At 39.6% G+C, this 17,599-nt stretch overlaps 1 protein-coding gene across 3 annotated transcripts in view; it reads right to left on the bottom strand.

Moving 5' to 3' along the window:
* The window catches only part of LOC144698597 (uncharacterized), a 147,771-nt gene that overhangs the window by 71,549 nt on the left and 58,623 nt on the right, over nt 1-17,599 (bottom strand). For 2 of the 3 annotated variants that reach the window (XM_078570501.1, XM_078570503.1), the window contains 3 exons: nt 11,777-12,537; nt 9,809-10,013; nt 660-821 (listed from right to left, as the gene is read on the bottom strand). In XM_078570501.1, the coding sequence (XP_078426627.1) occupies nt 660-821; nt 9,809-10,013; nt 11,777-12,537 (1,128 nt within the window). Of the gene's footprint in view, nt 1-659; nt 822-9,808; nt 10,014-11,776; nt 12,559-17,599 lie in introns of all 3 variants that reach the window. The other variant, XM_078570502.1, reaches the window with a different exon arrangement.

The following is a 17,599-nucleotide window of genomic DNA, read 5'->3' as shown; positions in this document are numbered from 1 at the left end:
CAATGTGGTACAGTAAATTATCTGAGAAACTAAGGCAGAAAATTTCTTAGACTATGTCGCATCTAATCCTTCCATGACTGCAATTTTTCCACTTATATGCAGTAAATTTCTGAAGAATGAGTGTTTAAAACAAAAGCTATTCATTTTCTTATTTCTTTTTCCAAATTCCAACTAAGACATTCTCCAGGGAACAATTAATGATTTTTTTAAAATTTCAGTTTTGCAGTTGAGGTAAATCTCAAAGTTCTGATCATTTTGTCACATAAGGGGCTTGTTACAACTGTCTTAAAATAAATTTTGTGTTTTTTTTTCAAAAGATTACTCTCCACAAGATTTCCTTCGTGACTTGTGGAGAATGCTGGTAACTGAAAGAGATTCCAATGTTGCATAGCCTCTTGAATGTAGAAAAAGTTCCAAAGCTCATCTAATGAAAAATGGTGATGGACTTGAAAATTCAAACATACTGCTCTAGCCCAGCACAAGCAGTAAGCCATTTGGCTTCCTTACATGTTATAAATATATGGTTCAATGCTTGGCTAACTAGTTCTTTGATCATTTATTAAATCAGACCTTTAACCATTTTTGAATAATTTAAAAAAATTAAAAGCCATATCAAGAGATCACAATAACATTCTGATAAAGAAGGCATCATGACTTACTTAATCCCAAAGTTATTAGGGAGCCGAGGTGTTTGTTCTTTCTTCTGTTTTCCAATTGCTGAGGTGGAAGGGATAGCATTTTCAGTTGGGCACTCTTTTTGCTTATTATTCATACATTTGCTGTTGAAGACCGCAGGTGTTTCACTTGCATTCAAGCTTGGTCTGCAACACAGTTGATGAGAACAACTTATCAACAACCCAAAAGAAAAAAATAGCATTTAAGAGGAAAGGACTAACTTGTAAAAGAAAACATTTCTTGAACTATAATTTATAAATTTAAATTTGATGCTCCTTTCTGCAGAATTATGACACAGTAATGGCTAGTGATTGCCAAACAAGTGCCCAACACTGCCCAAACTGCAACTGTCAATGTGTTAAAATTTAAAATGATACAGCACAGAATGAGGCCATTCAACTGATTGTGCCTGTGACAGCTCTTCAACGAGCTATTGAATTAATGTAATTCATCTACTTTTTCCATAGCCTTGCTGTAAATATGTATCCAAAGTTGAATCTCTTGAAGGAGTATTATTGATCTGGTTCGGAAATTGACTCTGTAGCAAGAGACAGAGAATAAAGGTAATGGGCAGATTGAGACAAGTAGTGTCCCAGAAGGATCTGTGTTTGGGCCTCAACTATTCACTGTATTCATTAACAACTTAAATGATGGGAAAGAAAGCCACATATCCAATTTTGCCAATGACGTACGGATAGGTGGCATTATTAACTGTTTAGATGGAAGCATAAAATTACAAAGATATTAACAGATTAAGTGAATGGGCAAAAATGTTGCAAATAGATTTCAATGTAGACAAGTATGTGGTCATCCAAAGATATGTTGGCCTTGGAGGGAACGCAGCATAAATTTAACGGAATGATACATGGACTCCAAGAGTTAAATTGCAAAAAAGGATTACACAAACCAGGTTTGTGTTTCCCTCGAATGTAAGAGGGATGATTTGATCAAAGTATTCATGGTATCAAGGGGGACAGGTATGATAGAGAAAAAACATCTCCACTGGTTGGAGAGTCTAGGAATAGGGAGCACTGTCTAAAAATTAGTCAGACCTTTCAGAAGTGAAGTTAAGAAACATTTCTACATACAAAGGGTAGAAGAAGTTTGGAACACTCTGAAGCAAATGGCAGTAGATAGTAGATCAATTGTTAATGTTAAATCTGAGATGAATCGATTTCTATCTCTATTACCTTTAGTTAACATGGGTCAAAGTCAGATCAGATCATTTTCTCATTGAATGGAGGAACAAGCGCAAGGAGCAAATAGCTTACTCCTCTTCCCGTGAAAACAGGATGAGGAATTTAACACTGAGGGATTGTCAGGCAGGAAGCCAGTTTGGGTGATGGGTAAACGAGTGCAAGTTAAAATATGGGCAGCAGAGTTTTGGATGAGCATGTTTATGTAGTGTGGAAGACTGAAGTCTGGCCAGGGCAATATTCAAATAGTCAAGGTTAATGGGAACAAAGGCAATAACAAAGATCTCCCCAAGTATTGCTCATTGCTCTTCTACTTCACCGCTGGAGGCAGGTTTACAGATTGCTTCTGGAATGCCTGGCCCGACTACAACGGAAAACCAGGTACTAAACCACAGCCATGTCTAAATTATGTACTGAGAAGGCCATAACAAGCCCGAGCAAAACCAGGAGTATAAAAATATTTGTTTCTGAGTTTGGCAGATAGACATTTTGCATTCTAAACAGGTGCACTTTTAAGAGTCAGAGGGTGTTTTATTTATTACCAAATCATGCATGAACTGAAGATGCTGTTTTATTCCGATGCTTATTTTCTGTTATGTAATAAATAATTTCTTTCTTTACAAAGTCATGATTTATGGCTAAATTTTCTTCAGCAAAATAAGCCTACAAAGGTAAAGATAAAACTAAATTATGTGGAGATAAAAATCCATTTTCCCAAATTCTGCCCCGACACCAGTCTCCAGAACCTTGGTATGGTTAAACTACTGCATAATGCCTCACCAGCATTACTTGCTTCTTCATTTTATAAGCAAATCTAATTTAATACATTAGTCGCAAAAAATGTCTTCCAAAATGATGCAAGATGTGGTGAAGTCCTATGAATATCCAGTAACAAGTTTATAGCAAAAGAGTTACTTGCCTGCCTGGTGGTCTGTATAGCCCATATTTTCAAACATGTGAAGGTTTAGTATGAACACCAAAAAGACAAAAACAATGGTAGTTGGAAGGAATACATTAGAAGAAACTAGAGTGAAAATTGAAATAGATGGTGTCACACTGGATCAGGTTCATATATTTTGGGCAAATGATAAGAGAAAATGGCAGGTGTGATGAAGTTAGGAGGACAGAGATAGCCAGAAGTAATTTTTGAAGATGAAGGGTGTGTTAACAAGAAACTCATAAGATGCTACATTCTATCCACTTTCCTGTATGCCTCAGAAACTTGGGCAACAAGTAAAGATCTGTGGAAGAGAATACAGGCCTTTGAAACATGAATGCTAAGATGTATGCTAAAAATTCCACATACTGACCATCAGGCAAATGAAGAGACACTTGAAATAGCAAGAAGCAAAAAGAACTCTAAAAAGTGACATCCAGAAAAGAAAATGTCAGTTTTTCAGCCATTTGATCAGAACTGAAAAGGTACAGAGATCTCTTCTGAGTGTAAAGTGGAGGACAGCAGAAAGAGGGGTTGACCTAGGTGCAGTTTGATGATGGATAACACAAAGTGGTTGCCGGTGAGCTACAGTAAGTGGGTGAGGATGGCACAAATCAGACGAGCATGGCATACCATGACGACAGATCTCCTGGCAGGAGTAGCTACAAGCAGCAGCAGCAGATTTGTTTTCAGTTTATAGGAAAAAGACTCTTGCTACAGAAGTTATCTGTTGAGGTAAGCACAGGCGAGGGGTATTGGGAAAAGAGAACCTGAATCAAGATATTCAAAATGTTTTGACAATAGCTGACTTTGGAGGAACCATCTATTATTAACATCGAAATCTGCAGATGGTATAGGGAGACTCTTGCAGAAAACAATGTGTGTATCAATTTTTTTTAAAATCCAACATTCTGAGAGTTCAAATCTCATTGGTCATTTGGCCAGGGTCCTGTTTGGAATAGGAGTTAACAGCAGCATCTGTCTATGCCCAAACAACAAGAAATGACAGGGCAATTTTCTCAACATAAGAACATTAGAAATAGGAGCACGAGTAGACCAGTCAGCCCGTCAAGCCTGCTCCTCTATTCAATACCATATAGGCTGATCTTCTACCTTAATTCCACTTTCCCACCCACTCCCCATATCCCTCAATTCCCTGAAAGATCAAAAATCTATCAATCTCTGTCTTGAAGATCTTCAACAATGGGACATCCACAACCATTTGTGGTACAGAATTCCAAAGATTCAAAACCCATAAAGTGAAGAGAACTCTCATCTCAATCTGAAATGATGAACCTCTTACCGAGGTGCCTCTGTGTTCAAGATTCCTCAGCAAGGGGAAACAGCCTTCAGGCATCTACCCTGTTACACCCCTTCAGAATCTTGTATGTTCCAATGAGATCACCTCTCATTCTTCTAAACTCAAGGAAGTATAGGCCCAATTTACTCAGCTAATCATAGGGCAACCCTACTGACCTAGTGAACCTTTGTTGTACCACCTCCAAGGCAAGAAAATCCTTCCTTAGATATGGAGACAAAAACTGCACACAGTACTCTAGGTGTGGTATCATCAAAGCTCCATATAATTGCACTCCAATCCCTTTGCAAGAAAGGCCAACATGCCATTTGCCTTCCTAAGCGCTTGCTATTCCTGCATATTAATTTTATGTTCCTTAAATGAGTACACCCAAGTCTCACTAAAATCAACAAGTTAGTTTCACACCTTTTAAAATATATTCTGATTTTCTATATAAGATCATATTTCCCCAAATTATACTTAATCTGCCACCTTGTTGCCTGTTCACATAATCAGTCTATATCTCTTGTGCTGCTTCTTTGCATCCTCCCCACAACTTACTAACTTTGTACTGTCAGCAAATTTAGATACATTACTTTTGGTTTTGGTCTTAGATACATTACTTTCTGCTTCCTGTCCGTTAACCAATCCTCCATCCATGCTGATTTATCACCCCCCAATTCCATGGCTCCTTATTTTAACCTTTTGTCCGGCATCTTATTGGATGTCTTTTGGAAATCCAAGTATGCAACATTTACTGGTCCCCCTTTATCTTACTGACTAATTACATCCGCAAAAAAAAACCTAACAAATCTGCGAAACACCATTTTGTAAAACCACATGACCTTGATTTTCTAAGATTTTCTAAGTGCATTAAGATTTCCTTAATAATAAATTCCAGTATTTTCCCAATAACTGAAGTCAGGCTAACTGGCCCACAGTACCCTGTTTTTTCTCTCTCCCCTTTCTTGAATAGTGGTGTTACACTTGCTCACATCCAATCTGCTGAGAATGCCTGTAATGGACCACCATTTACTTTAGCTACTCTCCTCCTTTTTATATACTTGCAGAAGTTCTTCCAATCCATTTCTATATTCCTGGCTGGTTTACACTCATCCTATATTTTTCACCTCCCCATCAACCTTTTGATTGTATGTTGCTGGTTTCTAAAACGCACTCAATCCTCAGGCTTACTACTATTCTTTGCAACATTATAAGCCTTTTCTTTTAATCCAATACTATCCTTAACTTTGTAGTGAGCCATGGATGGATCTTTCTTCGAGTTCTTTTTAACGCAAGGTGTTTTTGTTGAACATTGAACTTTTCTTTAAATGTTTCCCAATGTTTATCTATGGTCATATGTTTTAATGTGTGTCCAACAGGTTGATGTGATAGGCCTAGTGTGGGGCTAGAGAGAGTTAATGTGCTTTGCGTTCTGTGCGCGCTAGTGTGCTTCTCATTTTTAGCCTGCAACACTGGCTAGCAGCAATGCAAAAACGAGAGTCAAAATGCACAAGTCTCTCCCCATCAATACACACTGTCCCATCTTCAAGTCCTCTACTGTGCTTCCACATGGCGACACACTAAAACCAGGTCCCTCGCAGCCCTCGGCTAAAGTTTCAGGCACACAGAACGTTGGCCCACCAGCGTGTGGACATAAAAACAGAAAATGCTGGAAAAACTCAGCAGGTCTGACAGCATCTATGGAGGGAGAAACAGTTAACGTTTCGAGTCTAGATGACCCTTCTTCAGCAGCTCTGAAGAAGGGTCATACACACTCAAAAAGTTAACTCTGTTTCTGTCTCCACTGGTGCTGTTCGGCTTGCTGGGTTTTTCCAATATTTTCTGCTTTTATTTCTGATTTCCAGCATCCACAATACTTTGCTTTTACATCAGCATGTGGACATGCCTAGCACTCATGAACCAAATTCCTAGCTATGGGTAAATAGCCTCACTGCCTTTTGGATACCGAGAGAGAGAGAGAGAGAGAGAGAGAGAGAGAGAGAGAAGATGATTAAGGGAGCAAACCCTGACAAAAAATCTGGAATGGAGCCCAAAGTCAGTCTGATGCCTAAATATGTCATCTTTCTGGAAACTCCTTCAACCAAGCTGTCGTGCTCAGCATATCTTTAGGCCCAACTGGCCAGGCTTGAGCCCTGGGGAGGACACTCGAGTTCCACTGCAAAGCATAAATACAACAGTGTTAACTAAGAGAAAGCAGTTATGAGGGATAAACCCAAATCAATTGGTGTAGAGAACAGATGCTACAGGCTGTCTCCAAAGATGTGAGGGACAATAATGTACCACTGGTCAGCTATCTCACGCTCAGCTAGGCAGCCCCCAACTCATAAGGTGCTGACCCTACCATGGGACACCTGCCTCAATGGGTACTCAAGAGTCTGCTCAACAAGTGAACAAAATCTATTCCACCAGGCAGACAAACAAAACAATAAAGAAAGATGCCAACTCTTCAACTGGAGAGCTGGAACATCAGTAACAGATGCACGACACTGATAGACAACTTGAAGCTGGGCAACAACACCTGTAAGATTGCAATGACCAATGTGGAACTTGATAAGCTGAATATTGACTTAGCGAGTCTTGTCCCCTCTAGGGAAGCTAAAAGTGGATCACTGAAAGAAAAATCACACATTCATCTGGAGGGGAAAACTTCGGAGGAATGTCATGAGCAGGATGTAAGCTCCATTGCAAGCAACTCACTGCTCTTTGTGATAGAGCCCTCAACAAATGGTTCAGAATGTGCCCTCTCTATTTGCTTCTCAACTCAAACAGGGCGTTACCCTCATGAATACCCATGCTCCAACACTGTGCTCTGCTACAGAGACAAAAGACCAATTCTACGAGGAAATTAACACTGCTATCAGCAGAATCCTTATGACAGAGCATCTTAACTTACTGGGGGATTCCAGAGCAAGAGTGGGCGCAGCCCATAAGGCATGGCCCACTTTCCACTCACATCACAGGAAAGATAAATCAAAATGAACAGAGACCACTTGCTGCTAGTATGAGCTTTGTGTACCTAACACTATTTTTCCCCCAGAACAAACCATGCCACAAGATGTCCTGGAGACATCCAAGGCAAGGACATTGGCACTAGCTAGACCTGGACATCACTAGATGTGATTCCCTCAATAACATTCGTGATGCATGCAGCTACCACAGCTTTGACTGCGATACAGATTAGTCTCAGGTGCGCACCAGAGTCAGGATGCAACCACAAGCTTTTTATTCAAAGTAGAAAAGCTGTCCTTGTATCTGTGTCAGCCATACTACCTATCCAGATAAGAACCAACAGTTCCTTGACTGATTGAACAGGCGCTCTCTGGTATTCCCACATAGATCGCATAAGTGAAATGGAAAATACTTTGAGACACCATCTACAATACTGTACTCTCAACGTATGGGAAGCAAAAGAGAAAAATGCTGACTGGTTCAAGCTAACATCACTGTAATAGAACATGTCATTGAAGCCAAGCAATCCGCTCTCATTAATTACAAGAGAGATCAGAGCAAGAAGACTCTGAATAAACAAAGGGCTGCTTGAGGTAAAATCCAACAGACTGCTAGGCGCTGCGCCAGTGAATACTGGTTGCAGCTTTGCCAGAATATCCAGTTGTCCTCTGAAACAGGGTACACAAGGGGCACATATGATGGGATCCCAAGGGCAACAGGCCCATCAGCAAAGAAAACAACTCTTGCAAACAAAAGCAGGGAAGGTCATCATTGACATCAATAAACAGTTGGAGAGATAGGTGGAATATGACCTTGAGCTGTATTCCAGGGAAAACACTGTCACTAAAGAAGCTCTGGACAACAAAGAGTCTGCCCATCATGGAAAAGCTAGATACCAAACACACTTTGGAGGAGATTAACAAAGCTATTGGCTCACTTACCATTGGTTAAGTTCCAGGTGATGATGCTATACCACCTGAATTCATCAAGCATGAGAAACAGGCAAGAACCATGGTGACCACAGCGATTGCGAGAACTATTGCAACGTCTCCTTGATGAGCATCGTGGGAAAACTATTTAGTCACCCAAATGCTCCTTTCCCTCTTCTACAGCATCTTTCCACACACGCACAGTAGATGCAACATCTGCTCTTTTAACTCCCTTCTCATTGTCCAAGCCCCCAAACACTACTTCCATGCGAAACAGTGATTTATTGGAACTTCATTAAATTTGGTATACAGTATTCGCTGCTCAGAACGTGGTCTCCTCTACACTAGGAAGCCCAATCACAGACCGGGTCAGTAGCTTTTCAGTCTCAGCAGTGCCATTGGTTGTGGTGGACACTGCTGTGATTGCAGCAGGCCCCAGTGCAGCAGTCAGGAAGGAGGTCCCAGAAGAAAGGTGACTGGTGTGGGCTTGCCAGGGCAAGTTAGGCAGGCCCTGGCAAAGCGGGGTGGGGGGAGGATGATGTTGTGGGGTGGGGGGGGGGGGGCGCGGGGTTGCAGGCTCTTTCAGCAGGTCCAGCCTATGCCATCAAGGGGGCCCTCCAAGGGGCAGAGTGTGTCTGATCAGTAGGGCCTCAGCCTGTAGGGAGGCCAGGATGGTATACCTGGCAGTCTCCTCACGTGGCGTATTTCTTCTCCCCCACCCCGCCCTAGCTGCTGGTAGAATACCAGCAGTGGCAGGATGAGGCCCTTGCCCTTAAGTTGCCACCTAAGGTCCTCATCTGGCTTCCAGGCAGGAAGGCCATCCTCGATCTTCCCATTCCCAACTTACTTCAGTGGAGTTAGTAAGACTCTCTTCTACATTGGGGAAACCAAATGCAGACTGGATGGCTGCTTTGTGGAACACCTGTGTTAGTCCACAAGTGTGACCCTGAGCTTTCTGTAGCTTGTCATTTCAATTCTCCACTTTGCTTCCACTACGACCTATATGCCCTTGGCCTGCATGTATGCCAATGAAGCTCAACCCAAGCTCAAAGTACTAGCACTTTATCTTTTGACTCAGCACTCTTCTGGACGCAACACTGAGTTCAACAAAGTTAATCGTAAGCTCTGTTTCATGTTTTTTATTTTTTTGTTTTTTTCTGGTTTCTTTTATTCATTTACTTTGCTTTTGAACAGCTGCTATCCAGCTGTTCACACCTCATCCAAACACTTTTGTTTCTTGCCCATTACCACTCCCTGTGGCATTTGTACCATGAAACCTTTTATCATTTAATCGCTCATGCCCTCCACCCTATCAGATCTTCCCTTTTGTTCTTCATTCCCATCTACCCCCTTTCACTTGCTCAAAACCTATGACATTTCTATTAGTCCTCAGTTGTGATGAAGGGTCATCAACCTGAAATATTAACTCTGCTTCACTCCAGAATTGCTACCTGACCTAAGCATTGCCAGCATTAAATGCAAGTTTGATTTTCAAGACTAATGCCTTAATTTTAACTGCCTTCGCCAAATGATAATGGTGCATGGGGAGTAGTTAAGTTTAGGTTGAATCAACTTACTTGCCAGAGGTTTACTGCCCAAGTTTGTTCTGCATTTCAGAACTCACTGTCTGAGCTTACACATTGAGAAAAGCCACTTGGGTGAAAGAGTAGATGGCTGCCAGCACTGGTAGAACTATTTATCAGCAAGAGTCAGTTCACCTTTAAGAAAGGAAATTGAAAAGAAACCAAACAGGAAAGTCTATATTGATTTTACTTGTACTGTCTCAAACTAGTTTTCGTACCCTTTTGAATTAATTCTTTGTGGAAGTCTTGAAAGATTTTGAGATGCATTTAGCATGGTTGCTTCCTTGCTCTTCCCACTGAACAGGCTGGCTTTTAGTTTGTTTGTTTCCAACCCAGCTAACTTGTCACGTTCTTGATCATCCGCTATAGCTCCAGTCAATGGCACAGATACTGGGTCCACACGCTTAGTCAAACTGTTATAATCTGTAATGAAAGAGTGGAAAATGAGATTATGCAGTTCCTATAAAGCTATCAAAGTGTTTTGAATAAACTTTACTTGAAACATTTCAGTTTTCACATTAAACTGAGGGATAAGCAATGGATACCGTTTGGCATCTTGGAATTACATACAAGCCTCATTATTCGAGTGGTCCTTCCACATCCCTTTGATATCAGCCACCATTTTGTTCATCAATTCATTTGAAAACAACCAAATTAATATAAGGAATCAGCTAACCACCAGTTATGCTGGCTATTGATTTGGCTTTTCATAAGCTTTAAGTGAAAAGAATTGCTGGGATAGGGGACAGAGGTGAAAGAGTGTTCTCTTAATAAAAATATATAGTGTAGAAAAGATGATATAGACTTCCAAAAGTTCTAAATTGAATCCAGCTACTTCAGGATACTGCTACAGCCTCAGTTAAGACACTGGTGTTAGAACTACTACTAATCCTGTACATTAACATTAGAACTACAAGGGCTGCTACTGAAACAACTTGGGCAAATTCAGCCATTTGACTGATGAAGGCTTGAGTACTATTATTAGGAGGCTACACTATTCTGTCAAGAATTTTCTGGTCAAGTCTTTTGAAGGTGACTTACTGCTACATTTAAGGGGTATAAAACCAGCTGACGTTCCTCTGTGAACAATACTATCGGTACTGATTAGAACTGGTTTCTCTCAATTTTCCAAAAAGGAAGAACAAAAATGTGTATAGAGAAAAGGACAGGAAAGGGGAATTAGAATAAATTGTTCCAGCTGAAGATCTAGCACTGAAAAATATTGTAATTGATATTGACAATTATCTATATGAAAGGATGATAGCTTGGTTATCCTTGGGTTTTCCTTTGGTCATGGTCTTAGCATGGCTGGGAAAGTCAGATTTAACAACTCGTTGATCCAACAAAAAGTCCCAAGCTCCATAATTTGCAGGATTTTCTTTCAATGCTTATGATTCATACAAGGAATTCAACCCATCGAAAACTGTGTTTAATCATAAGGATTAAAATAACTTTTGCAGATTTCAGGACTCAAGTGTTGGCAATTCTGGGCTCCAACTGCTGCTCACCATTGTGGCTTTAATGTGTTGCCCACATCTTTCTCAGGATTCACCTATTTCAAATTGACTTCTGATTTTAGTGAAGAATAAATCAATATTTCATTTTTAAAACTCATAATTTGCAACAAATTTCTTTTTTAAAAGTTGAACAAAAAAAATTATGCAGGTCTCCTTAACTGGAGAAAAAGATATGTAATGAACAGGTCAGACGGGATAAAAGACATGGATAACAACAGCTTATTCTGTATAAAGCCTGAAAATAACTTAAATGTTATGAGTGAAAATAATTTCTTAATTTAGATGATGACAAGGAGCATCATCTGATGCATCCATCATCAGCATTTAAAGTTTGGTTAGTGGTTGGAAGGTAGGAATTGACTGGTGTGGAATTGAGTTTGTTTCCATTTTGTTTCAAAGATGTTTATTATTTTCTGTCAACTATGTAGGAGGAGCAGGAGCACATGTTTGAGTACTCAATCTTCAGAATGCTAGGACCAGATATGGCACCAAATACTGATTGAGCTGATTCACTGATGATGCAGGAGCACACAGCTGCTTGTGTTTTAAACAAAGAATCACAGTAAAGTCATTTTGATCAGGTTAGCTCACATGCTATATTTGAATTACTTCTATGCAGGAGAGAGTCAGCAATTAAATGCTGCTTTAGAATAAATATAAAATGATTACCTGATGACATTGTTTGGTTGACCACTTTCTGTTTGTTTGGAGTTTCAGATTCTGTGTACAAAATTCTTAAGGGTGTTTTTCCATTGCTTGCTTTGGATAAATTGGAGGAACTATCAGATTTTACAGAGTTCTTTACTGCACTCTGCTTAGATACTTTGGACTTTTCCATTCCTTTTGCTTTTTCTAAAACACATAACGGTGGCTCTTCCTGGAATGCCTCACGTTCATCTCTGTTGCCCTCAATCGCAGCATATTTTTTTCCTGACTTTTGGTTTTTAGGTCCTAATTTTGTTTTTTGTTTGGGAGTGAAAGGTAGTTTAGAGGTAGATGAAGGTTCATTTTGTAATTCTTCCTGCAGTTCTGCCACATTATTCTTCAAGGAAAGTCCAGCAGACCTTCTGCCAACTTCTTCTGGTTTGACTGGTTTGTTCGCTTTGGAAGTTTCTTTGTCCTCCAACTGTTTAAGAAAGGGCATTGGTTCACTTAGTAACTTGTCTTGTTTTTCATCTGTGACAGCAACTTCTTTTCCTGCCATTTTCTTATGTTTTCCTTTCTTTACTACTTCCTTTATGTTTGAGGCAGATTTGTTTTCCTGCTTATTTGGCTTGTGGCTTAAAACTGGGGTCTTCCTTGGTATAATAATCTGTGACTCAAAACTGAAGCTCTCCTTTTCCATCAATTCAAATTCAAAGTCATTACACTTGGGGGCTGAAATACTAGGTGCAACTTGTGCTGGTGGTGGCAATACAAAAAGAACAGGTCTGTGAAAGGAATGTGAGAAACTGGATTAAATTAGATACCATAACCTAGTTCTTTTAATACTCATATAAACGCTCAATCACTACCTCAAAAAAATTCTGACTTTATTCTGTTTATTAAACTAATCTTTCTTTCGTTACAGATCATGGACAGAAGGACCATGACGCTTGAACTAACGGTTTTATTTCACTTAATTTTCAAGCACTAGTTTTTGACTTTCTTCCAGTCGTTGAATTAGCATTAGAATTCTTTCACATGGCAACAAGGGGTCTTTGGCCAGAACATATTCAGTCCAGGGTCCAGTTTCTGTGCAAAACAATTGTGCATAATGTTCTCAATTATCACTCAGGGTCAAGTGCTTCTCCATTGTCAATTTTATATTTGAATGTAATTGTTACAAAAATTATTAGTTTCTGTTTTCTGAAGCACTCCACACCTCTGTCCTCCACAAAACCAATCTCTTTGATCAAGTTTTTAAAACTCTGCCAATATCTCCTCTTTCAGCCTGGTAGTCATTTTTGTCTGACTAGACTGCTGTGAAGCACCTTGGAATGTTATTCTTTGCAACTGCCAGTTGTTGCTGTTATTGTAGTCTCTATCCTCTTGAAAGGAGGATGGTTGCACAGCAGCATTTTAACAGTCAGTCATGCACCTAATCTATCTCGATGCAATGTTGAGAGATATTATGGTCTCCCTTGAGAAAACATAACACTAATTTTCAAATAAACTCAGGCTTCAAAATTAATTAATTTGCACTTGATTGACGGCTGCTTTTTGAATCAGAGAAGTCAGCAATCCAAAACGCAAGATGCACTAGCCTACTCTCTCCCAGGGCATAAAAGCAAGGATAGGTTTAAATCAGGAGTTTTTCCAAAGGTTCTCTTTAAGGACAATTGGATACAGTCTATGAGTAAAATCTCTGAGTGTTCTCAAAATTTGAGGGTTAGTGGGAGAAATCTCAGAAGAAACTAGTGAGTTTGAAATAGCAAGTTTAATTTTTTTTTAAAAGAAATATCGTGTTTAAAAATATAATGGATGGAATTAGTTTTTATTTACTTGAGTTGCAAACTTTGTTATCTATTGATGGAGGTAAAAGCATTCTATCATAATTCCACATTATATCTGTTAGATTATTTGCATGCTTATTTATTGAATAAATTTGTCAATTTTAAACGCTGAACAAGATTTTGCATTGCTCTACTACTTTCAAATTATGAAGGCATTAGATATCCGGTATATAACAGCAATATCAAACGTAAAAAGCTATGCAGTTCATTTTCCAGGCACATTACAAAAACCACTGTGAAAATTCAAGGCAAGGAGAGAACACTCGCAAATGTTTGAGATGAGGGTGATGTGAAAAATGAGAGCTGAAGTTATATAGCATAAGGTGGCTAGTAGTAACAACATCTGAAACACTCTACTGCAAAGAATTCAGAGTTTAAAAGCTAGACTTTCGGAAATTCTTCCCAAGTTCTGATGACTGATTCAGATGATGACTCGCTTTGAATTCCCTACTTAAGAGGGGCACAGCATTAAGTATTACATGACAACAAAACCAAGTGAATTAACTGCAGCAGTGTTTGGATGTGTTCCTCACTTAGCATGTGGAAGTGAAAACATAAGAACTAGGAGCAGGAGTAGGCAATTCAGCCCCTCGAGCCTGCCCCGCCATTCAATACGATCATGGCTGATCTAATTTCGGCCTCAACTCCAATTTCCCGCTCTCTCCCCATAACCTTTCAACCCATTACTAATTAAAAATCTATCTATCTCCTCCTTAAATTTATTCAGTGTCCCGGTATCCAGTGCACTCTGAGGAAGTGAATTCCACAGGTTCACGACCCTTTGAGAAAAGTAATTCCTCCTCATCTCTGATTTAAATCTACCACCCCTTAGCCTAAAACAATGGCCTCTCATTCTAGAATGCCCCACAAGGGGAAACATCCACTCCACATCTACTTTGTCTATCCCCTTTAGCATCTTATATACCTCAATTAGATCTCCGCTCATCCTTCTAAACTCTCGCGAGTATAGACCTAAACTGCTCAATCTCTCCTCGTAAGACAAGCCCCACACCTCCAGAATCGATCTAGTGAACCACCTCCAATGCAACTACATCCTTCCTCAAGTAAGGGGACCAAAACTATGCACAGTACTCCAGGTGAGGTCTCACCAATGCCTTGTACAGTTGCAACTCTATTCCTTTAGCAATAAATGCCAAAATTCCATTTGCCTTCCTTATTACTTCCTGTACCTGCATAATAGCTTTCAGCGATTCATGGACAAGGACACCCAGATCCCTCTGCACTGAAGCATTCTGAAGTTTCTTTCCATTTAAATAATAAGTCGCCTTTTTATTCTTCTGACCAAAATGGATAACCTCACACTTTTCCACGTTAAACTCCATATGCCAAATTTTGGCCCATTTACCTAACCTGTCCATATCCATTTGTAAATTTCTTATTTCTTCATTGCAACTTACTTTCCCACCTATTTTGCTGTCATCTGCAAATTTAGCTATAGCTTCTATCCCTGAATCCAAGTCATTAATATAGATTGTAAATAGTTGGGGCCCAAGGACTGAACCCTGTGGCAACCCACTAGTTACAGCTTGCCATCCAGAAAAAGACCCATTTATCCCAACTCTCTGCTTTCTGTTGGTTAGCCAATCCTCTATCCAAGCTAATATATTACCCCTAACTCCGTGTGATCTTATCTTGTGTATTAATCTTTTGTGCGGCACCTTATCAAAGGCTTTCTGGAAGTCCAGATATACTACATCTACAGGAACCCCATTATCCACTTTGCTTGTCACATCTCCAAAGAACTCTAGCAAATTAGTCAAACACGATTTACTCTTCATAAAACCATGCTGACTCTGATGGATTGCATTTTGACTTTCCAAATGCCCCATTACTACTTCCTTAATAATGGATTCCAACAATTTCCCAATGACAGACGTTAAACTAACTGGTCTATAGTTTCCTACTTTCTGCCTCCCCCCTTTTTGAATATTAGCATTTTTCCAATCTACTGGAACCTTTCCAGAATCCAGGGAATTTTGGAATATTATAGCTAATGCTTCCACCATCTCTGCTGCCACTTCCTTTAAGACCCTGGGATGTAAGCCATCAGGTCCTGGGGACTTGTCATCCTTTAATCCCAATAGTTTGCTCAGTACTTTTTCTCTAGTGATGGTGATTGTTCTAAGTTCCTCCTTCTCTCTACCCTCTGCACTACCTGTTACTATTGGGGTGGTACTAGTGTCCTCCACCGTGAAAACTGAGGCAAAATATTGATTAAGCATCTCTACCATTTCTGCGTTCCCCACTGTTAACTCCCCAGTCTCATCCTCCAAGGGACCAACATTCACTTTAGCTACTCTCCTTCCTTTTATATACTTGTAGAAGCTTTTGCTATCAGTTTTTACATTTTGCGCCAGTTTTCTTTCATAATTTATTTTTGCTTTTTTTTTAGTAACCCTTTGTTGATCTTTAAAAGTTTTGCAATCTTCCAGCTTGCCACTGACCATTGCAATTTGGTATGCCTTAGTTTTTGCCTTTATGTTATCTTTAACTTCCTTGCTTCATCATGGATGTTTTTTCCCCCTCTTACCATCTTTCTTCCTCTTTGGAATATATTTTACTTGGGAGGAATTGAGTAACTCCTTAAATATCTGCCACTGTTCATCAACTGTCCTACCTTGTAGTCTTCCTGCCCAGTCCACTAGGGCTAAATCTGCCCTCATGCCTATGTAGTTACCTTTGTTTAACTCCAGAACACTAGTGTGGGACTCAAGTTTCTCACTCTCAAACTGAACTTGAAATTCTAGCATGCTATGATCGCTCTTCCCTTGAGGATCCTTTACTATGAGATCATTAATTAATCCCATCTCATTACACAAAACCAAATCCAGAATAGCCTGTTCCCCGGTTGGTTCCACAACATATTGCTCCAAGAAACAATCTCTAATACTCTATGATCTCTCCCTTGAGGCTACCCTTGCCAATTTGATTAGTCCATGCATATTAAAATAACCCATGATTATTGCCGTGCTTTTCTTACATGCTCCCAGTATTTCCTGGTTTATACAGTGCCCTACTGAACCACTGTTTGGGGACCTATAGATTACTTCCACCAGGGACTTCTTTCCCTTGCTATTTCTTATTTCTACTCAGACTGCCTCTACGTCTTGCTCGCCATCTGGACAATGTTCAAACATTCTTATTATCACGTTGGAAAGAATGTGACATCATCACAGCATAAAGTAGCTCACAACAGAAGTTCACAAGTAAAACTTTAATTTCTTCAAAAATATAGCCGGGTGCGTTGAAAGGCTACCATAGCAAATTAATCCACAAATTGTTTATTTTTCATAGAAAAATAGTCCCAAACAGCACAAAATACAAACATAAATCTCACATCAACAGTTTTCATAAGTCATAGAAAGTCATAGCTATACAGCAAAGAAACAGGCCCTTCGGCCCATCCTGTCCATGCCAGCCATCAAGCACCTATCTATTCTAATCCCATTTTCCAGCACTTGGCCTGTAGCCTGTATGTTAAATGACATACTCCAATCACAAACAAGAATCTTAAACTTAAACAAAGCCAACTACATATGTATGTGGGGAGAACTGGCCAAGGTTAATTGGGCAAATAGACTAAATGAACAGTGGGAGACATTTAAAGAAACAATTCAAAATGTTCAACAAAAATACATTCCACTGAAAAAGAAAAACTCAGCAAGAAAGACCCATCTGTGGCTCACTCGGGAAGCTAAGGATAGTATTCAGTTAAAAGAGAAGGCTTACAATCTTGCAAAAAAAAAGCAAGTCTGAAGCTTGGGAGTGTTTTAGAAACCAGCAATGGGCCTCCAAGAAGTTGATAACAAAAGGAAAAAATAGAATGAGAACTAGCCTGAAATATAATAAGACTGTAAGAGCAAAAGTATATAAAATGGAAAAGAGTAGCTAAAGTAAATGTTGGTCCCTTAGAAGCAGAGGTAGGAGGAATTATCGTGGGGAATGAGGAAATAGTGGAGGCATTGAACAAATATAT

Source organism: Cetorhinus maximus, chromosome 2 (genome assembly GCF_964194155.1).
Source record: "Cetorhinus maximus chromosome 2, sCetMax3.hap1.1, whole genome shotgun sequence".
Classification (NCBI taxonomy): domain Eukaryota; kingdom Metazoa; phylum Chordata; class Chondrichthyes; order Lamniformes; family Cetorhinidae; genus Cetorhinus; species Cetorhinus maximus.
This window is presented reverse-complemented; position numbering and strand designations above follow the sequence as displayed.